The sequence below is a fragment of the Phragmites australis genome, chromosome 2, assembly GCF_958298935.1.
Source record: "Phragmites australis chromosome 2, lpPhrAust1.1, whole genome shotgun sequence".
Lineage (NCBI taxonomy): Eukaryota > Viridiplantae > Streptophyta > Magnoliopsida > Poales > Poaceae > Phragmites > Phragmites australis.
In genome coordinates, this window is record NC_084922.1 from 1578590 (window position 1) to 1601849 (window position 23260).

At 44.6% G+C, this 23260-nt stretch overlaps 1 protein-coding gene and 1 non-coding gene across 2 annotated transcripts; one reads left to right on the forward strand and one right to left on the reverse strand.

The window, feature by feature from the left end:
- Nucleotides 1–4718: 4718 nt before the first annotated feature.
- LOC133892924 (GDSL esterase/lipase At5g45910) lies at nt 4719–7780 on the reverse strand. Its single transcript, XM_062333920.1, has 5 exons — nt 7217–7780; nt 6884–7099; nt 6619–6767; nt 6262–6535; nt 4719–5062 (listed from the first exon to the last, which is right to left on the reverse strand). Exons 1-5 carry the CDS (start codon nt 7476–7478, stop codon nt 4851–4853), a joined length of 1113 nt encoding a protein of 370 aa, XP_062189904.1. The 5' UTR covers nt 7479–7780; the 3' UTR covers nt 4719–4850.
- Nucleotides 7781–21055: 13275 nt separating this feature from the next.
- Nucleotides 21056–21194, forward strand: LOC133910343 (small nucleolar RNA Z247). Its single transcript, XR_009908514.1, has one exon. It is a non-coding gene; the product is annotated as a small nucleolar RNA Z247 (small nucleolar RNA).
- Nucleotides 21195–23260: the final 2066 nt, after the last annotated feature.

Below are 23260 nucleotides of genomic sequence, written 5' to 3' on the forward strand. Positions count from 1 at the left end.
TCACGATATATTGCGCAGCGCTACCGTTTGATCCTAGATGGGTTTTTCAAAGCATGGATGAAGTAACCAATTGGAGCATGCTTCAATTGCGTATGTAGTTTATTCATCAGCTAAAGCTGTTTAGCTTATTCGTTATAGTGTACCTTGAAAAAAAATGGTTGTGTCCATGTTGGCAACAAAGTTTGGGTCGTGCGTGACATACATGTATTCCGTGTTATAAATATGTATGCCTCCAAAAAATTATGCAAAACTACTTGCGTGTATTATTGTGCGGAGTACGGAGTAACTTGGATTTTGTCAACATATGCATAAAGTACTTGCATGTATTATTGTGCGTATGTACGTTTGTACACTTCAAGAAAAAAAATCTCAGAATTGCCAAAAAATATGTATGCCTCCAAAAAATTATGCAAAACTACTAGTCAACATATCATATTGGGCATTCAAAATACATTTAGGGGATTTTGGATCGGCAGTATCAAATTTTAATGCCGCACGGTCACTTTCAATTACGTAAAGGACGATGGTACATGATACGTGCACATGATATTACAAATAGAAATGTGGTTCCATTGAACAAGTAAGATGGGTTGACTTTGATGCGAACCGGAATTGTCGTCCCATTGCTGTGCTCAATTATTACGTGCACCATCACAATTTACAGCAAGCCAAAATCCTACTGTTTGGGGTTATTACCCACGTGTCACTGGGTAACTTTTCGTTGACCAAGGTTGTGTTGCGGTTCAACCCTGCAAATTTATTTTACAAACATGATTTCAACAATATTGCATTCGACGATATTATTATCCGTTCAAATTATAGAATGCGTTTTGGCAATTCTGAACACGCACCAAGCACAACCTAAATCAGGGTCCTCGAAAACGCCCATGAGCAATTGCCGTGCGAGTCTTTCGGGTTAAACTTGACAGAGTCAACACCGTTGTTGAATTATGGGCCATTATTCATCCGGCCCATCTTGTGCGAACCTTAAAAAATGGACTTCTCAGCCTGGCCCAGAATACCAAACTTTCGTTGGGCTGGACGAAAACTTTGAAAGGGTGAGCTTACCAAAATCAAAATGTTCCGGGGTAGGGTATAAGTTTTGTATTTTTTGGGTTATTGGATATTCAAAACTAAAAAACAACTAAAATTTATTTTCACCTAATTAAATTTATTATATTATTATTTAAGTGTTAAAAAGAATCATCGTATTCACTCTCAAGATTATGAAATTATCACATTAATAAAAAAATTGATCTAGATAACTCATTGTTATGAACGTCTAATGGTTTAGATTAAACCAAAAAATGCATATCAAATATGATTAATAAATAACTAAATTAGAAATTAAAAATTATGATAAATTAGCAATATATCTGAATAAAGAATCAAAATTAAATTAATAATAATTGAAATTAGAGTTACAATCGAAAAAAGAAGGATCCATATCAAATATAGTATTAAAAAAATCAATTATTATAAAAATAAAATATCTAAATAAAGAGTTCCTTTAAAATACAATTAATCAATAGCTAAAATTTATAATTAAAAATAATGAAATTTTTTAAAATTCTTAACGAAGATAGTAAATTAAGAAGCATTGTGTAGCTCAAGATATTTTCTTAAGAAGTATTGTGTAGCTTAAGATTGTCGTATCAAGCAGGTAGCATACCAAAGCACAAAACACAGACAAGTCAAACATATTTTGATTTTGGTTGGGCTATTATGATTTTAACATTTGGTCAAAACGTATATGAATCCAACCAATATATGTATATGATTCGGATGCAAGTTTGAAATATAAATAATTTTCTCTTCCACTATCATAATTTATTATCTCATATTTTAATTTTATGCGTTTTATAACTAAATGATACTAATCTCATAAAAACTAAAAGACTAATTTTTAACCAAAGATTATTTTGATAAAATATTACATCAAGAATAATCAAGCCACGATATTAGCGTGTTCATCTTGCTAGTTTGCAATAAAACTATAAATACACTCGTGCGAATGAAACACGAGGTCAATTGCCGGCACTAGAATCTCAGTATATCGAGAACAAAACTAAAGTACATGTTAGTGAATTCTTGGCTGACAAGTTTTGTGAATGTGAGTCAATCCTGTAAAACAGCCTCTACCCCTTCCTCCCGAATGATACTATTAAGTAGCTCTGTACGGAGTATTGTATAGACGCCGGCCTTCACTTAACTATCATAAGTTGCATGTATCCTGCATCAACACTTAACTACTACATATATACTGCATAATTCCTTGACTTGCACCTACAATATATTCATCCCCATAAATCTGGTGTTAAATCTGGTACTAGTGGTTATAAATTGTGAAATACTATAACATAAAAGATGATAATTAGTAGGAATATTGTCTTTAATGAATCTGTTATATTGCCTAATGCTCCTGTTTAGAGTCAGCAGAGTTTTAAACGTGCAGGTGGAGTATTTTATTAATGCAAAAAGTACACCAGATGCTACTGTCTAAGACGCACCTATTGCTGAAAATTTATTTATTGATCATGATTCGTCTAGTGTTCCACCTTCTTCTCTCGTTGTGCAACATACACAATATTCTATTGCAGTTGACAGGTTTAGAAGACAAATTAATCCACCAAAAGGTTAATTGAGGAGTGTAATATTGTTGTCTATGCTTTGAGTTGTGCAGAAAAAGTTGAAGTTAATTATAATCTTTTAATTATAATGAGGCTATTATTTATTTTGATTGCAATAATTAGATGACTGCAATGTAAGATGAAATAGAGTCATTTGAAAAAAATAGTACTTGGAATTTAGTCAAATTGCCAAAAGAAAAGAAGTTTGTTAGTTACAAGTAGATTTTCAAAAGAAATAAGAGTATTTCTCCTAATGAAGCAGCAATGTATAAAGCAAGGTTGGTGGCTAAATGTTATAGCCAGATTCAAGGTATTGATTATAATGATATCTTCTTTCCTGTTGTGAAGCATAGTTCTATTCGCACTCTACTCAATATTGTTGCTATGCGTGATTATGAACTTGAGCAATTAGATGTTAAAACTGTATTTTTACATAAGGAGTTAGATGAAGATATTTATATGGATCAACCCGAAGGTTTTGTTATTCCTGTAAAAGAAGACATTGCCTGTAAATTAAAGAAATCTCTTTATGGTTTGAAGCAATCCCCTAGGCAGTGGTAGAAGAGGTTTGACTCTTTTATGTTCTCTAATGATTTTAAGCGTTCTAATTATGATAGCTGCGTCTATTTAAAGACTGTTAATGGTTCAGCTATTTATTTGCTTCTCTATATCGATGATATGTCGATTGCTGCAAAAGATAAATTAGAAATAGCCAAATTGAGACCACAATTGAGTAGTGAATTTGAGATGAAGGATTTAGGTAAAGCAAGAAAAATTCTTGGTATGAGGATCATTAGAGATAGGAAAGTTGGTAAGTTATACCTTAGTCAACAAGGCTATATTGAGAAGGTCCTTTGTCGTTTTAATATGCATAATGCAAAACCAGCGAGTACTCCGTTAGCTGCACATTTCAAATTATCTTCAGCATTATGTTCTGAGTCAGATTATAATGTTGAGTACATGTCTAGAGTTCCATATTCAAGTGCAGTTGGTTCACTTATGTATGTTATGGTCTGTTCTCGTCCTGATTTATCTCATGCACTAAGTGTTGTTAGTAGATTCATGGCTAATCCTGGCAATGAGCATTGAAAAGCTGTTCAGTGGATTTTCAGATATCTGCGTGGTACTTCTAATGCTTGTTTGCAGTTTGGGAAATCTAGAGATGGACTTATTGGTTATGTCGACTCAGATTATGCTGGTGATTTGGACAAGATGAGATCTCTTACAAGTTATGCTTTCACCATTGATGGTTATGCTGTTAGTTGGAAAGCATGTTTGCAGGCTACTATTGCTTTATCAACTACCGAAACTGAATATATGGTTATTTCTGAAGCATGCAAAGAAACTATATGGCTGAGAGGTTTGTACACTGAGCTTTATGAAGATAATTCTTGTATTAATACTTTCTTTGATAGTCAAAGTCATATTTGCCTTACAAAGGATCAGATTTTTCATTAAAAAACAAAGTACATTGATGTGAGGTATCATTATATTCGAGATATCATTGTTCAAGGTGATATAAAAATATGTAAGATAAGCACTCATGATAATATTGTTGATATGATGATAAAGTCAATTTCTGCTACTAAATTTGAGCTATGTTCAAGTTTAGTTGGTGTTACAGTTTGAGTCCTAGAGACTTTTGGTATCGGTGATATTTATTATTGAAGGGAGTTCATTGATGATTCTTTATTTGCTACAAGATGGAATTAGTCTCAAGGTGGAGTTTGTTGGATTGTAGTTCGAATTCTTGTTGGGCCATACAAAGGACGTCTTCAGCCTATATTCCGGAACTGTCCGTATTATCCTCGAGTCGTATGTATCCACTTCTATAAATATATCTTGTAAGCTGCAAGGAGAGTTAAGGCTCTCATTGTAATCCTTTGCATTGTATATATTTTTGATATAGTGAAGATCACCAATTAACGCCTGTGATTTTTTTCTGCAAAAGTTTTCTATGTAAAATTATATTTCGTGTTCGATACTGTCATGCTTTATTTCTAACAATCTGATCCAGCAATCTCTGTAGCACCACAACAACCAGGAACCCCAAGAGTCACAGTCAGAACCGGACCCAAAACTCCTCCATTTTACTTACGAGTTACTCTTCCAGTGTCATTTCACGCTAGTTCAACAGCTTAATTACCACACCTAGCTCAGAGTCACATTCTTGCTACTACAGATCAGTTGCCGAGCAATAAGCCTGAGATGATGGATCGATCAGAGGAGCCTGGGGCTGGTGTAGGGGCCGTTGAGGATGTTGTTGGCGATGGCGTGGTACGCGGCCTCCGTCAGGTGCACGCCGTCCCAGTTGGCGTACGCCGATGGGTCCGTGCACACGCGGGACCCCGGCACGCCGCAGCTCGCCTGCGGGTTGAAGTTGTACGGCCCGCCGCCGCCGCAGCACGACCGCAGCGGCCCTTCCTTGAACCCTGCAAAGAGTACGCACTTTCAGAGCCGCAGAGTGATCGAATGCAGCATGAGGAGAGCCAAGGTGCGAACCAAGGAGTCCTAAGCCCAAACCACACCGAAACTTAGCCTAAGCCCAAACCTCCCCAAACTTTGGACGAACGATTCCATGAACTCTTCAGACTTAGGTACGTAGTTGAAGAAAATCTAAAAAATTCTAGAGCAATCGCCCAATCTCCCTCATCCAAACGCCATCTCGGTGGTGAACTATTCCATGTTACCATGTCTAATGCGGTTCAGGTAGATTATAGCCACACATATACAAGGCCGAACAGTAGAATTTTGGAACTGTCATATAGTTGAAATTAGAGGCCAAGTCTATAAACAGTTGACAGTTACTTTCCAAATTGACACTTTAGTAGGTTCCTTTGTTTTTTCCCCTAGAGAACATAACACAACATATCATGATAGCCTAGTTTAAGTTCTCAAAACAAATGAAGTTCTAGAAAAAAATATACTCTAGCGTTTAAGCTGAGCTGCTAACGACTTATTAATTGAGCCACTCTAGCTCGAGCAACTATAGGATTTGACCGAGCTGATAACGCATTAACAGTGACCAATCACCTAGCTAATCAAGGCAACTTGAAGTCGATGTATTCGTTTGTGGAAAATAAATGCTCATCATCTGATCAAGCCCAGGATGTCAGTAGACTTCTAGAACCTCATACAACAACAATTATTGGTGTGAGACGCTTGCAAGCACTAGTATATAAGGACGGAGTCTCAGAGTCGGATGTCAAGATTTTACGAGGATGGAATGATCAGTGCCTAAACCAATAATCTAGAAAAAAATAAAAGGAATAAAACGTCTGTTAGCACTCCAGTGGCAGATCTATCGTTCAGTGTCACGATCCATGCTAGCTACTGCAGATGATTGGCTAAATGGACCATATCTTTCAGTGTAGCAAAAGCAAGCAGTTAGCAAGACATAGCCCCTCTTTCTCGAAAGAATATTGGCTTAGATCCTGAAGTCTTTTCCGAAAGAGCCCTACAATATGCACCCCATTTTGATGGTGACCATTCTGTGTCGCTTTCAGTCTTGCATCAGCTATGTGATGAACAGATAAATGTCAAATTTATTTGTCCATCTCAATTGGAAAGGATCCCAGACAGCTCAAATTCTCAGTTGATTCAGCAATCGCAAAGTCAAAAAAATACTCACCAAACCGTTTGGGGTTCTTGGCGAAGGACATGGCGGCGCCGTAGTAGTCGGCGTACATGATCCTGGCATGCGGGTACTTGGTGCGGAGGAGCTGCAGCTTCTGTTGGAGCACGGCGTTGTGGTGCTGCGCGAAGTCGTTGTACGTCTTGAGGCAGCCCACGGAGTCGTAGTCGCTCTTGTTGCTGCCGGGGTGTAAGGTCAGGTACGCCGACGAGCAGCCGATCGGCAGGTTCCCCGGCACCACCAGGTGCATCGCGCCTGCTTTGATTAGCCTCTGTCACAACGCATTGCGATTCAGTTAAAGAATTGAAAGGCCGCATCTTGAGAACGCATGCAGTTTAATACTGATTTGCTCACTTCAGTGGCATCGGTGACCGCGCCGGCGACCGTGAGAACGTAAGTTTTGGCGTCATCCAGAGTCTTGCCCTTGAAAAACGCGTAGTTGTAGTCGTTTCCTCCAATCTCTCCAACGAGGAACAGGGACTTGCTGAAGTACTCCTTGCAACCTGTTTTGATTCAAGAAAAACGACAGAATTTTCGGTTAAAGTACGCAGTACTGCAGTTCTACTGATCCCAAATCAAAAAATCAGATCAAGTGAGTGAGTGAGAAATGTGCACGGACTCTTGGGTGACTTGCAGAGTGAAGGCTTGAGCTGCTCGAACCACCCGAGCTGAACGCTCAGGGACAGGTTCGTCCAGAGCTTGTCGGACGCGCCGATCTCCTCGAAGAAGGGCGGATCCATCGCGGTGGCGCCGCCCACGGCGAAGTTGACGCCCTGCCGGACATCCTTCCCGCGCGACAGGTACGGCTGCAGCAGCGGCAGGCCAAACGCTTGCGCTGCGGCGCCAACACAAGAAACAAGCAGAAAACGTCACCAAAATGCGAAACATCTCCGCCATCACTGGTTAGCCGCAAAGACAAGAGGACAACAATGCCACACACGAATGAACGCACCAAGGAAGTCGACGACGAGGCGGCCGTCGGAGCATCGGCCGGTGGGGCGGTGGAAGTAGGTCATGCCGTAGGGGAAGCGGCCGACGATGCGGTTGGAGAGCGGGCTGGACACGAGCAGGTTGCCGGTGTCGGTGAGCGAGTCGCCGAAGCTGAACATGGAGGTGTAGTTTTGGCCTCCGCCGCCGCATTCGGACACCCGCGCGAGGGAGCAGCAAACCAAGGCGGCGGCGAGCACGGACAGCTTGAAGGCCGCCATGGGCATGCTCAGAGCGGTGGTACACTGGTACAGAGTTTGACAGACCACAACAACGCAGCGTGTGGTGACAGTGGCAAGCTACGGTACTACTAGCCAGCCACAGCACGGTAGGCAGAGAGTGGCATGAGGCGCTGGCGCTTCCACATTGCAACGGGCTTAGTAATGGACTGCCTGATATTGTAGGTGGGGGAGTAAATGCCAAGGGCAAATCTGAGTAGGTGGGTGGAGTGGAGAGCCACTCCAGTAATTGTGCCGCTGCTGTCCGCCTGAACCAGAGCTCCGTCCTCGGCCGCAGTGGCAATAGATGATTGTGTTAGTAACCCTGTGCATGTTAAGCATGTTAGTTAAGTTAGTTTCGCATTGTGTTAGTTGGCAGGAGCACACATGCCCGATCTTGTAAGTGGCCGTGCCGATAATAGCTGGTACTGCTCAGTCTTTGTTTGGATCATGGTATGCCTGATGTGCTGCGCGGCATGATGTGAAGATACGAAGTAGCTAGCCTAATTTTGCATAATAAAAGGAGAAGAGAACACCCCAAAACGCTAGAGCTTGATCGCAGTACAAATCTATTGTTCACCGCTCTCACTTCTTTGTTCTTTTCCCTGGTTGTGAGCTGTGCGATTTCTCTAACGAGAATCCGGCAAGAGCAAAACACAACAACAACAATGTTTTGTGTTGGTTCGAGCTGACAATTAGTACCAGAGCGAGCTACAATCCATGAGGATGTCTCCTCCGGTCAACAACCACTAGAGAACGCCTCCTCGTCACCAGTCTCCCCTACGCTCGCCCTCACCGATCATCTCGCGTCGTGGCCGCACGATTGGTTGTGAGGTCGTGGTCCAAAAGATGGTGCGCGAGGTTGGCGACGCATCCTAGCCGATGTTGACGCGCACCGACTGGTCCCTGCTCATGCAGGTAATGATGGAGGCGAGGGGGTTGTGGGCAACTGTGGAGTTCGGCGTTGTTGATCGGCAAGAGGACCGAATGTCATTGGAGGCCATTCTCAAGGTGGTACCCCGCGATCTGATGGGGACGCTGGCGCTCAAGGACTAGACCTGCACGGCATGGGACACTGTCAAGTCGATGTACGCTAGCAGCGATCACGTGCACAAGGCAAAGGCGCAGCAGCTGTGACAGGAGTTCTACGACATCAAGTTCCGCGACGGCGAGACGGTCACCGAGTTTGCCATACACATCATGGGGGTGGCCAATCAGCTGATCGCCCTCGGTGCTGAGCACAATGACAAGAGAGTGGTCTACAAGTTCCTTTGAGTCCTACCGGCAAAATTCTCATAGATCGCGCTCTCGATCAAGATGATGATCGATCTTGATACGCTGACTATCAAGGAATTGATCATGCGGATCAAGGTGGTGGAGGAATGCGAGGAGATTCAAGATGACACACCTTCGGGGGGTGAAACCAGCAACGACAAGCTGCTCCTCTCTGAATTGGAATCCCTAATCGAGTGGTTGAAGCTGCAGATCGGTGAGGGCTCAATCGAAGGCAACAAAAGTAGCCGCGAATGACGACGACGCGGCCGAGGTAGTTCACACACCAAGCCCGACGATGCCGGGCGTCATCCGAACCTGACGTGTCCAAGGACGAGTGCCGCTACTGCAAGCATCCCAGGCACTAGGAGCATGACTGCCGCAAGAAGAAGCGTGAACAGACTTATGTTGCTCAGGCTGAAGAGGAGGAGCCGACGCTGCTCATGGCGCATGTCTGCGAGCTGCACCTGGTCGAGCAGACAGTCGTGCCACCACAGGCCATCGCCACCGACACCAAGACGGTGGTGCATCTGGGGGAAGGGAAGGTGTTCGCGCAACTGGATCGGGATGAAGCGCATGATGATGACATGTGGTACCTCGACACCGGAGCCACAAACCATATGACTGGAACACTGGCCACTTTCTCTAATCTTGATCAAGGGGTGACCGGAACGGTCAAATTTGGCGATGGCTCCATGGTGGGCATCGAGGAGCGCAGGATGGTGCTGTTCGAGTGCAACAACAGCGAGCACAATGAACTCTCCGACATCTACTATATCCCTGCCTCCCTTTGAACATCATCAACATTGGTCAGCTGGATTGAAAAGGCTACCAAGTGGTGATCGACGACGGCCTTCTTTGCATCTGGGATAGGCAGAGGCGCCTCGTTGCCGGCTCTACTTCCTGCACCTAAATCTCACCTAGCCGGTGTACTTGTCCGTGCACCATTAGAAGAACACGTGGGTGTGGCACGCGCGCTTCGTCCATTTGAGCTTCGACGCCCTCCAGAAGATGTCCAGCGGCAAGATGGCACGTGGTCTCCCTCACATTGATCATGTTGATCAGTTGTGCGACTGTTGCATCACCACAAGCATCGAAGAATATTGTTCCTGGTGGCAGCTCACTACCGCGCCATCGATCCGCTTGACCTAGTCCATGGCAACTTTTGCGGGCCGATCACTTCGGCGACGCACGGGGAAAGTGACACTTTAACTTGCTCGTGGATGACTTCAATTACTATATGTGGCTGGTTCTCCTCGGGGCAAAGGGAGATGCGCCAGCGGTGATCAAGAGCTTCCAGACATCAGTGGAGGTCGAGATTAGCCGCAAACTGTGCGTCCTCCGACCGGACAATGGGGGTGAGTTCACCTCTATTGAATTCACGGAGTACTGCACAGGCTGTGGCGTGCATCACCATTTCTCTGCGCCTTACTCGCTGCAGCAGAACGGTGTGGTGGAGCATAGGAACCAGGTGCTAGCCATGGCATGAAGTCTCCTCAAGGCGCGACACGTTCCGGTGAAGTTCCTGGGAGAGGCTGTGACTACGGTCGTCTTCCCGTTGAACCGTGCACCGATCAAAAGTGTCAATGGCATAACACCCTTTGAGGCTTGGCATAAACAAAAGCCGGTAGTGCATTACCTGAGCACTTTTGGGTGTGTTGCACATGAGAAGATCACGAAGCCACACCTCCCTAAGTTGGCGGACAGGAGCAGCCCCCGCGTGTTCATTGGCTATCAACCCGGCGTGAAGGCATACCACATATACGATCTGGCGTTCAGATGCGTCATCATCTAGCACGACATCGTCTTCCAGGAGGAAACTGCCTGGGACTGGAGCAAGCAGTGCTCTGGGTTGACCACACAAACATCGGAGTTCATCATCGAGCATACGGTGGAGATTGCGCCAGAGGCACCAAACGTGCAGCAGTCTGCATCAGACAGCCCAGCAACGATGTCCGACCACCCGGGCGCAAGGTCACTTGCGTTGGAAGGTCCAGTGCGCGCATCGTCTCCGGCTGGTGAGGTGCCCGGGCAGAGAGGACATGGTGTTGGTTCCTCAACACAACTGAGGCCACCGTCTGTGTCATTGCCGCCTAACGTTGAGGAGCTCCTGGATGTCGACGGTGATGGCCCACTCATGCCGAGGTTCAAGCTTGTTAACAACCTGATCGGGGTGTCAACGGGTCCCGGCTACGTCCAGCACAACCTCAGCGAGGTGCTCATGCTGCAACTCACTGATGAGCCAGTGACATTTGCCAAAGAGGAGAAGCACCAGGCATGGTGTCGAGCCATGATGGAGGATATGAGCGCTATCGAGGATAACAAGACTTTGCTTACCTACCCGAGTCGGCAACTTCCTGGATTGGAATTGGTTCTATCGAGATATACTGACTTGAAACAACCACCGGAGTCCCCGCCTCTAGTTGAGGGGCTTCCGGGACCCCCTCGATTTGTGGGGCTCCTGGGGCAAGTACGAAAGCCTGGGCATATTATCCTAGAGAGAGAGATTTGACCGCAGCTTGGTGGCTAGTCAATCGTTCGTAGGAACACCGACCAATTGGCCTCAAGTGGGTATATAAGGTGAAGAAGGACAGCCAAGGTGTAGTGATTCGACATAAGGCACGCCTGGTGGCAAAGGGGTACGTCCAATAGCCCAAGATCGATTTTGATGAAGTTTTTGCTCCTGCCACGCGCCTAGACTCCGTGCGACTGTTGCTTGCTCTCGCCACCCATGAGAGTTGGCCGGTTCATCACATGGATGTGAAATTGGCTTTTCTCAATGTCGAGCTGGAAGAGGAGGTCTACGTCACGCAACCACCGAGCTTCATTCTCGAGGGACATGAGGACAAGGTGTTACAGTTGGACAAGACCCTTTACGGGCTCCGGCAAGCCCCCCAGTGCATGGAACGCAAAGCTGGATCAGACTTTGACATCGATCGGGTTCCAGTGCAGTGGTTCCGAGCAAGCCATGTACGCGTGTGGCATCGGTGCCGGTCGTCTTTTGGTGGGCTATTACATTGATGATTTGGTCATCACCAGCAACAACCCACAGAAGATTGACAAGTTCAAGACCAAGATGAAGAGGTTGTTCAAGATTAGCGAGCTTGACTTGTTGCACTTCTACCTCGGTATCGAGGTGCAGCAAGGTGCCAACGACATCAGCTTGTCTCAGGCCAGCTATGCTCTGCAAATTCTGAAGAAGGTAGGCATGGAGGACTGCAACCAGTGCCACACACCCATGGAGGAGCGGTGCAAACTCAGCTGGGAGAGCATTGTGCCAGTCGTGGACGCCACTGAGCACCGGAGCATCGTTAGAATCCTGAGGTACTTGGTGAACACTCGCTCGGACCTTGCCTTTTCAGTCGAATATGTCAGTAGGTTCAGGGAGAAACCGACTAATGAGCACTTGGTGGCGGTGAAGCGAATCCTACGCTATGTCGCTGGCAGCATCAATGTTGGCTGTTGCTACCTGAGGGCGTCTAACAAGCATCTTACAGGCTACAGTGACAGCGACCTTGCTGAGGATGTAGACACTCACTGAAGCACCAACGGAGCTCTACTCTTCCTCGGGAGATCGCTGATGAGTTGGTTTTCGCAAAAGCAAAGAGTTGTTGCACTCTCCTCTTGCGAAGCCGAATACATGGCGGCAACATTTGTCGCTTGCCAGCCAAGGTGTATGGCTGGAGCAACACCTTGCTGAGCTGACAAGTGAAGAACAGCGAGGTGTCACCCTAAAGATCGATAACAAATCAACGATTGCTCTCAGCAAGAACCCAACTTTCTATGACCGGAGCAAACACATAGACATAAGATTTCATTTCATCAGAGATGTCATGGCACAAGGGAAGATTGACGTCGACTTCATAGGCACTAAGGGACAATTTGTAGACATCCTCACCAAGCCGCTTGGACGCCTGAAGTTCACTGAACAGCGTGCCCTGATCGGAGTCAAATATGTGCGCGGGAATTAGGGGGATTGTTAGTAACATTGCACACATTAAGCATGTTAGTTATGTTAGTTTTGCATTGTGTTATTTGGCATGATTCCACAGACATTGTGTGTGCGCCATGCCTGGTCTTGTAAGTGGTCGTGCCGAGAATAGCTTGTATGTGCCCAATCTTTGCTTTGATCACGGCATGCCCGATGTGCTGCGTGGCATGGCGTGAAGATAGGAATTAGTTAGCCTAATTTTGCATAATGAAAGGAGAAGAAAACACCCAAAAATGTTGGAGCTTGGTCGCAACACAAATCTATTGTTCACCGCTCTAACTTCTTCTCTCTTTTCCCTTAGTTATGAGCCATGCGAATTCTCTAATGAGACAAGAGCAAAACACAACAACAACAGCGTTCTGTGTTGGTTCGAGCTCACAGATTGATGATGGTTCATGTGTGATTCTGGACCTATTTGGTTTCCACTGTAGCTTGCCCTGCCAAAGTGTGGACTCACCTTTGGCGTACTTTTTGCCGCTCGTGGTTCGCCCAACATCAGTGAGAAAATGAACTAGCATGCCAATGTTGGTGTGGGCACGCCAATGATTTGGCCAACAACCAAACGCACGCGCAGGTGTGGGTCAACGCCAAAAAATTGGTTGGGCGTCTCGGGGCTATAAACCAAACAAGCTCGCAGTATTTGTATGGGGTAAAGATCACCTAGCTAGCACTATCGACTATTAGATAAAAAAGAGAGACACGCAATGTAGACAGGTTCAGATCTCCTAGAGGATACTAGCCTTATATCATGTGTATTACCTTACCCTTGTATTAACTTGAATAGAGGATTACAATATAAGGTACCTAGATCTAAATCTTCAACTAGTCGGCGAGTCTTTCAAGCTTCTTGAGTGTTTCTTCCGGGCTTGAAGGCTAAATCTCGTAGAGTTGAACCCACTTGGATTGAGTTCAAATTGGGCATGTCTTGTTCATACCCCTATCATAGTTATATAGTTGGGTGAAAAAAGGTCATATCCTACTTAAAGTCCCAAGCATAGTTGACTTGATCGGTACCTCTTGAGGTACACGGGGCACTTGTTTACTTATCAGACGATTCTTTTCAAGTATAGATAGTACTTGTCCTTAAAGAACGAGTTCATGACGTGCCTACCATGTTGCCCTCTAGAACTCTATCTCACATAAGCTAGATACGTGTGACGCTCGCCTAAATTACTCCGGCCCAGCCCAAACTTCCGCCTGATTTTCGGCCCAACCGCACCCGCGCACCGCTGACCAGAGGGACCCGCCGTCAGCACCGTCGTCCCCGCCGCGCTCCGCAACAGCCCACGCCGAATCCGAGCTAATCCCGCAACCGCAGCTCCGAATCCGCCGCGCCGCCCGCCCTACGCGTTGCTCCTGCGCAACCACCCGCGCCCGCTCTCGCCTATTTAGCCGTAGCAGCCGCCGTTCCGTTCCCATCCTGCGCACGCACCGAGAAAGCCCGAGCAGCTCCGCTGTCGCCGCCGCCGAGCAATTCCGCAGCGTCAAGGCTTCTCCTCCGAGTCCGAGCTCGCCACCATCTTCGCTGAGGCTCGAGGAACCCATTTTGCTACTCGCCGAAGTGCCTCCGCCATCGGAACCGAGTTCTCTCCGCTCACCTGTAAGCGCCGCCGCCCTCCTCCGTCGCTAGCAGCGCCCGAAGATCCCCGCGGTCGACTAACCTCCTCTCCGGCACCGCTTGCCTTCCAGGAAGCTTTCGCGCCCGTCGGTTTCATCTCTCCGCCGCCGTATTCGCGAATCCGTCGAGTTCCGAGCGCCGCCATCCGCCATTGTCGTCGCCGACCGCCGCCAAGACCTCCTCGGCCGTCGACAAGCCTCCGGTGAGTTTCCCCGTGCCCTCCCCGTTCGGTTGCACCTTTTCCCGAAGAGTTTGGCGGCCGGCAGCGTTAGTTTGCGTGTCTCCGGCGAACTTCCGGCGAAGTCCGAGGCGGCACCGCCGATTGCTGATCGCCGCCGGCCTGTTCCCCCCCCCCCCCCCCCCAATCAACCTCAGCCGTCAGATCTTCATTGAATGCTCTTGATTAGATCGCAGAATACCCTTTCGCAGACCAGTAGAAAGCCGCCACGTGTCCTCTTTAATCCAGTCAGCAGCTGAGCCACGTTAGCGCGCCACGTGGATGTTCCTGTCCTACGTGGCAGAGCCATGTCAGCCCTGGATGCCCAGTCAGCTGCCCAGTCAACCAGTGACGTCAGCCTTGCGCATTAATTAGGATTTTCTGTATAAAAATAATTCAATCTATTCTCTGAAATTAGGGAAATTTATAGATAGACCCTTAGGCTTCACTATTTTCACATAAAGGGCCTTAGATAGTTCTGGATAATTGCAATTAGGCCCCTGGACTTTTGGATAATTGCAATTAGGCCCCTGGACTTTAGGATAATTGCAATTAGGCCCTGGACTTTAGGATAATTATGTTTAGGTCCCTGAACTTTACACATAAGCCCCTAGAACTTTCTGTTTTTACAATTTAGTCCATGCAATCTTTCAGAAAAGCCCCTGTAGAGTAGAATTAGTGTAACTTTTCCATACGAACTCCGATTTAGGTGATTTTTGCGCTCCCGAGATCGTAGCAGCGTGTACTTTCCTTTTATAGCCTTTTTAGAGTTAGTTTCTCCTATTTGGTGTGATGTATTTAGCTGTTTTGTTATTGCTTTCCGGTGTGTGCTTCGGCTTTAGGAGGAGAGCAGAGTGTCAACATTTAGGACCAAGTTTTTGAAGATTCCGAGCAGCCAACCTACGAAGGCAAGTGTCCTTGATCACCTTGATTTCACCATAGATCATTATAGTTTACTTTTCCTTAGTTGCATGCTTGTCTAATTTTGAAATCCCATGAATAGGGTTTACTAGATTTTGTGTGGCCATTCCTTTTAGCCTCTTTTGGGGTTTTAGGTCATGTAAAAAGGGTAGTCATGCTAGTGCAGTCAGGGTTTAGAATTATTATGAATTATGACTAATGACTATGAAACAAATACTTGGGGAGATGATAATCTTGTAGTAGCTTGAATTTAGGGATCCCAACTGGATGGCTAGTATGTGGTGGAGCTACACAGCAGGGTGTGTGTACGTTCTTGTGTGGGATACTAAGGACCGGTTTTTGGAGCCTGTAACCTGGCAAAACAGCACAACCATGAGGCCTATATGGGTACAGCTTGGCTAAGTAATTAGTGTTCTTCACATCCTGTACGCACCAATGGTTGGTTCAGTGGCACAAGAGGGGGCCTCTGCAGTGGATGGAATCCCTGTTAGCGGTGAAACCTCAGTGGGTGCTTATAGATGTGGAGATACTTTGTAACAGCCTTGTAGTGAGACCCCGGTCATACACCCCGGAAGTGTAAGGCAAAAAGGGAATCACGACTCGTGGGTAAAGTGTGCAAACTTTGCAGAGTAAATAAACTGATCGATCAGCCGTGCTCACGGTCAAGAGCGGCTTGGACTTCTTCAGGATTAGATGGGGACCTTAAGAGTTGGTTTTGGGTAGTCGGGTGGTGGTACTCCCGATGAGTCGGTAGCCGGATATGGGGTATCTGGTGAGTCTGGTAGTCGGATGAAATCCAATGAGTTATGTTCTTAAATTGTTGGAATAAAAATCTAGTAAATAGGTTGCTAGGCTGTTTGAGTCTGGTATAGCTGAGCATAGTCGCAGTAATCCCCAAGTTGACTTTTCCTTGTCAATAGCCTGCATGTCATATTTTTCCTCCACTTGCTGAGTACTTTATGTACTCACGCTTGCCTTTTCCCTACCATCGGATGCTGCTCAGAAGGTGAAGTCTTCGAGGAAGTCCCGGGCGAGGACGCTGAATTCTAGAAGGAAGAAGGCGTCGATTGAAGACCATGTCCTAGGCTGGTGTTTCCCCCGGACAACGCCTGTGGATGGATGGGTGTTCCGCTGCCATTTGAAAATTTATTAGTATTTTCTTTCAGACCTTCGGGTCCTTTTGTAAGGAATATTTACGTTATTTAAGACACAGTTTTTGTTATCACTAATGATGTCGCTGCATGTATGTAAAAATTTGATCCTGGCATACATGTGGAATACATCTGGTTATTTTCTTTAAAACCGGGTGTGACAATACGCGTACGATGAAAATCTTATCATTAGATAATACCATATTTCTAATAATATCTGAATTATTAATTATATATTTATTATTAATAAATGACTCTATAATTTATAGACATAAAAATATGTTACAATTAATTGTCTTTGAGGACCTAAGAAACAAGCTAGGATATAATGTACTAGGAGAGTTATATCTTCCATAATTTTATGTGACATGATAACTTTGGAAACTACGATACTATGCAAAGGATGGGGAGTAATCAAACAATGTTGCTCCACTGTTTAATTTTCTATGCATTTTTAATTACTCAATTATGAGCATTCAGTGCTCGTAATGGTAACAATGTTGCTCCGCTGTTTAATTGTCTAATCATTTTTAATTTCTCATTTATGAGCATTCAGTGCAAGTAATAGCAATTTAATTAGGACTGCCACTTGTACTGCAACATGGGTTGAATCATGACTCTGGAACTGCAGTAGAGACTATCCATTCTCTCCGGAGGAAAGGAGCCACAGCCCCCGGCCTCAAATGTTCAGTGCTCATACAGAACGAGCTTCGGCTTCAGTTTTCTCCGAGAACGCGGATGGATTTTAGCAAGGAAATGTGACCAATTAACCTGCAAGATCCCAGCATCACGGGTTCCTAATACTATAATCAAGCATGTCACCCTGGCCCTGAGCTGCCGCTGTGCTAGATTGCGATGAGAGAGAGATACTGTAAACAAGCAGCCTCCTGTCCTTTTCGCCAGCCTATATGTGGCAGCAGCTTTCGAATATCTTATTCGTGGCCATTTCCCCACGTTCGTAGGCCCCGTCCATCTTGTGCTTGTCGACGATGCGCTGCTGCATGGAGGACAGCTTTAGTCAGTCAGTCAGGGCTCTGGGCCCGATCGCCATGCACTGGCATACTGACTGATGCATTGTACGTGGATTCCGCAGAGTGGTGGCTCCACTGCGTCGCCGAGGATAAAAGGTTGCTCCGCGGACTCAGGCGCAGGCGAAGGCTACAAGCCGGGTCGAGTTGGGCTGCGACGGTCGAGATTCCGGTTTCAGAAACCGAACAGTAACTGAAATTTGAATTTAAAAATTCGAAAAAAAAAATTAAAAAAATTCAAACAAAATCTAAAAAAAAACTAAACACAATTCTAAGATATTCTGTGAAAAACAATTTCAAAAATAATGTCGTTTGCATCATATTCTATAGGGATAAAGTTTGAAAAAAAATGAAAAAAATTGAAACGTGCGGCTCAGTTATTAACTCACGTTAAGGAAAAGTGTAACATGCAAACACATATTTTTCTTGTATAAAACGTATTTTAAGAGAATCTTTAAAATTGATTTCACTTTATTTAGAGTTTTATTAAATTCTCTATGATTTTTACAAAGTTCACAAGCATACAGTGAATATGTTAAGAAACAGCATTGTAATTAACTTTTTCATGTCTACTATTATTTTTTCTACGTAAATCATAGTATAAATAAGCTAATGAAAGTGGTTTCACTAATTTTTGAGGTGTGATGAGTCAGTTATGAATTAATCTAGTCGCAACACATTTACACAATCATGCATGTTACAATAACTAATTCATGAGTTCATGCATTTTTAACAGATATAGGATCATGTAAGAATACTAACAAAATTAGTTTCATGATTTTTGGATTAGCAAAGAGTAAACTATGCATTTAACTTGGTTTAAAAAATAAATTTTCTTACAAAAAATTTTGAACTTTTTTATGAGTGTAAATACTTTTATCATGTAGATCATGTTACAAGGAAGCCAACAAAATTTTTTTCACTTGATTTGAAGCTCAGATGAATTAGTTATTGATTTTACAAGATTGAGCCCTTTTTTAGGTTTTTTGTTGAACTGCACGGAAATTCGATAAAATCGCCCGATAAATCAAGAAAACCGAGCAGTTACCGATCCAAACCGCTCGGTAACCGACCAAATAAAAAATACGAGAAAATCACTCGGTAACCGACCCAAACCGCTCGGTAACCGACCAAAACCGAGCGGTTACCGAGAGGGCAAAAACACGATTTTTTTTGCAAAAATTCAAATTTTGCCGAATGAATTTTCTCTGATTTTTTTTGAATTTTTGACCGGTAACCGCGGTTACCGCGAGATTTCGGTTACTGCCGGAGCTCGGTTACCGAGCTCCGGTCGGTAACGTGAACCCTGGACCCAGGTGCGGCTGGAGTTGGAGGACCGCACCGCCGAGTGTAGATTGATGGACTGTTCGAGCTTCCATGCTTAAAGAAAGAACGTGTCTGGAAATATGGCACGAGGTCTGGAAATATGGCAGCAGAAAGCCGGTGCTACATTCGTTCTTAAATATGTGTCATTTTAAAATTTTAATTTTGTTTTTAAATATATGTCGTTTTAGATTTTTAGTGATGTTTTACTATAGTGCATATATTAAAGTCTATTAAAAAGTAGAGTTTTAATTCAATTAGTGTGGTGTATTGGTGGCTTATGTGAAATCGAGAGGGGGTAAACATATCATGTATGAAAGAATATATTATAATCTTGTTCTATGTGCTAAATGTTAAAACGACATATAAAAGAGATAGATAGTATTTTATTTTGTGTGCACGCGGCTCGTCAATAAACAGGTGCACAACTTTTACTAGTTAAGTATGGGTAGGTGGGCGTAGGCCCCTGAGCCAGCCACCCGCTTAGGGAGGGTCTAAGAAAAGTCATGAGTGTATAGATGTATATCTAAATTTTTTGCAAAAAAAATCTATATATACGACCCTGCAGTCCACTATCACGCCACACTCGACGCAAACGGAAGTATGACACACGCACGCATGAGTCAAATAGCAGTATCATCAAAACCTAGAAGCAAGTGACGGTGGCGGCGCGAGCCGGGAGGAGGTGGTCTGGTGGAGCACCTTTTTGCATTACTCTATTCACACTTGCTCTAAGCAGTGGCTGAAATGGTTACCTCTGTTAAAGTATTGGTATAACACAACTTACCACTTAGCTCTGAAGCACTCCCTATTTGAGGTCTTGTATGGTCACCAACCTCGACATTTCGGTTTGGATTAGTTTTTGTCAGTCCTGTCCAAGACCTTGACCAGTGGCTGTTTGGAAGGAAACTCATGGAAAGTGTTATCCGACAACACTTAGTTCGAGAACAAAACAGAATGAAACAACAAGCAGATAAAAACATGTCAGGTCATTCTTTCGAGGTGGATGATGAAGTCTTTCTAAAAATTCAACCATACGTATAGTCCTCTTGTCAAAAGCTTCTTTTCAAGTACTTTGGACCTTACCGTGTATTGGAGAAGATTGGGAAATCAGCTTATTGATTGGAACTTCCATCTCATAGTGATATACATCTGATGTTTCATGTTTCTCAACTCAAGAAAGCAATAAGTAACAAACAAGTAATTCCATCTTTGCCTGACTCTTCTTCTCAGCTGCAAATTCCCGAAATGATCCTTCAGAGTAGGTTGGCCCAACGAGGTGACAAGACTATGTTAGAGATAATCTTGTATTTCGGTTTGAGAGAGTTTCGGTACAGACCTATAGATGGAATTGAATCAAACTAGGCTAGATATATAGAAAGTATCTGTTGATATCTTCCTGTACTCGGATTCTCTCCAGAGACCAAATACAACTTGTTGTAACCATAGCCATGTTTTGTTCGGCCTATATCAACATGCAAATCGTGGCCTCTGCGGAGGTAGAAATGCTTCCATAGATAGACAATCTCATATGGTAACAGAGCCTCTCCTCTACGGCTCATCCATGGCGAGCGACGGTTCTTCATCATCTGCCTCCCCCGGTCTGGTGCTGATGCCTTCGCTCGGACACCCAGTCATAGAAAAACTCACAAAGACAAACTATCAGTTCTGGAAAGCGCTGGTGCTGCCATCAATTTGCAGCGCCATGCTTGAGGGCTTTCTGGATGGATCTGAAGTCGCACCAGCAAGAGATGTTGATGTTGTTCTAGGTGACAAGACAGTAAAAGCCATGAATCCTGCATACGTGCAATGGATATCCCGAGACCAATAGGTTCTAAGTTACCTGCTATCATCTCTTTCTCGAGAAGTACTAACACAAGTAGTCGCAATGAAGACTTCAGCGCAGGTGTGGAAGGCTATTGAGGACATGTTCTCCTCTCAAACGCGTGTGAGGTCAGTCAATACCCACATTGCATTGGCCACAACCCAGAAGGGCAGCATGACGGTTGCCGAATACGTTGGGAAGATGAGGGCACTTGGAGACGAGATGGCATCTGCCGGTAAGCCCTTGGATGAAGAAGAGATGGTCTCGTATATTCTAACCAGTCTCGATGTTGATTACAATCCGATTGTTTCGGCTATTGTTGCTCGTGTCGAACCTATCACAGTTAATAAACTCTATGCTCAACTTTTAAGTTTTGAGACACGGATGGAATTGCTTCAGGGCGATCCTCACTTTCAATCTTCTGTTAACGCTGCCTCACGTGGTGGTCGTAACAATTTCAACTCACGTGGTCGAGGCAGGCGTGGGCGCGGCCATGACAGAGGACATGGGGGTTATTCTAGCAACAACCGATCGAATAGCAGCAGTAGCAATAATGGTAATACCTCACGCTGGCCAAGCTGTCAAATTTGTCACAAGAACGGGCATGCTGCAGTCAACTGCTGGAATAGGTTTGATCTAGATTTTGTTCCAGAAGAACGAAGTGCGGCTGTGGCAACGAACTCCTACGGTGTTGATACAAATTGGTACACAGATACAGGAGCTACATATCACATCACCAGTGAACTTGATAAGTTGACTGTTCATGACAAGTATAATGGCAAAGATCAAATAAAGACAGCAAGTGGTGCAGGTATAAATATTAATCACATTGGACATGCTATTGTTTGCACCCCTAGTCGTAATCTTCATCTAAATAACGTGCTTCATGTTCCACAAGCTGCCAAAAATCTTGTTTCTGTTAATCGTCTTGCCACTGATAATAGAGCTTTTCTTGAATTTCATCCTAATTTTTTCTTGATTAAGGATCAGGCAATGAAGAAAATTCTTCTTCGAGGCACATGTGAAGGAGGTCTCTACCCTCTGTCCTCAAATCCTTCCGATCCAAGAAAGCAAGCATTAGGAGTCCTCAAGCCCTCTTCAACGCAATGGCATAGTCGTCTAGGACATCCCTCGTCTCATATTGTCCAACAAGTCATTAGCAAAAATAGTCTTCCTTGTTCTAGTAACGTAGATAAAGAGTCAGTGTGTGATGCATGTCAACAGGCTAAAAGCCATCAATTGCCATATTCTAAATCATCGAGTGTATCTAGTGTACCCTTAGAATTAATCTTCTCTGATGTATGGGGTTCTGCTCCAGAATCTTTTGGAAGAAAGACATACTATGTAAGCTTTATCGATGATTATAGAAAATTTACGTAGATATATTTGCTTAAGCACAAGTCTGAAGTATTCCAAAAGTTTCATGATTTCCAAAATCTTGTTGAAAGGTTGTTCAGTCGCAAGATTCTTGCTATGCAAACAGATTGGGGTGGAGAGTATGAGAAACTTAACTCCTTTTTTTTCTCAGAAAGTTGGCATCACACACCTTTTTTCATGTCCTCATGCTCATCAACAAAACGGTGCTGCCGAGCGTAAGCATAGTCATATAGTAGAGGTTGGTCTTTACCTTCTTGATCATGCATCCATGCCCCTCAAATTTTGGGATGAAGCTTTTCTTACAGCCACATATCTCATTAATCGCACACCTAGCAAAATGATTCGGCATTCCACTCCTTTAGAAAAGCTCTTCCAATAAAAACCAGATTATTCTTCTCTTCGGATTTTTGGGTGTGCATGTTGGCCTAATCTTCGTCCCTATAATTCTAGGAAGCTTCAATTTCGATCCAAGCGTTGTGCTTTCCTTGGTTATAGTCATCTTCATAAAGGGTTTAAGTGCCTTGATATTGCTACAGGATGAGTCTATATTTCTCGTGATGTTGTTTCTGATGAGAATGTTTTTCCGTTTTCTCAATTACACTCTAATGCCAGGGCTCGTCTTCAGTATGAGATTCTCCTTTTACCATCTCGTCTTGCTCGGGGTGCACCAGTACATAGTCCATTGATTAATATATCTGCAGATTCTGGAACTAACCATGCAGGGTCTGGAGCGATTTTACCACAGATGGATCAACCAAATCATTATTTTCTGTCTTCTCCGCAGCAAATCAGCAGCATAGGTCTCCATGGCAATTCAGCTGCTCCATTGTATTTGGGATCTTGGCTGCCACTGGCCGATTCCCTGCCACCGGCTAATGGTGTCTTGTGGCCAGATCAGACAGATGCAATCCCACTAGGTGCATCTACTCCAGCCGCATTATCTTCTATCCAGTCGTCAGCTCTGCTTGTCAATTCTTCCACGTCGATAGAATTTGCAGCTCTGGTTGCGCCACAGGTTCTTCCGCTCATCCAGCTAGTGCCTCAGGATTGTCGTCTCCAACTTCTTCA

Bases quoted from the DNA above. Each gene is read 5' to 3' on its own strand.
- LOC133892924 (XM_062333920.1), bottom strand. From the start codon at position 7,478: ATGCCCATGGCGGCCTTCAAGCTGTCCGTGCTCGCCGCCGCCTTGGTT. The intron at 6,768-6,883 runs GTCCGTGCACAT...GAATCAAAACAG, and splicing joins ACTCTGCAAGTCACCCAAGA to GTTGCAAGGAGTACTTCAGC. The intron at 5,063-6,261 runs GTGAGTATTTTT...TACTCTTTGCAG, and splicing joins CAAGAACCCCAAACGGTTTG to GGTTCAAGGAAGGGCCGCTG.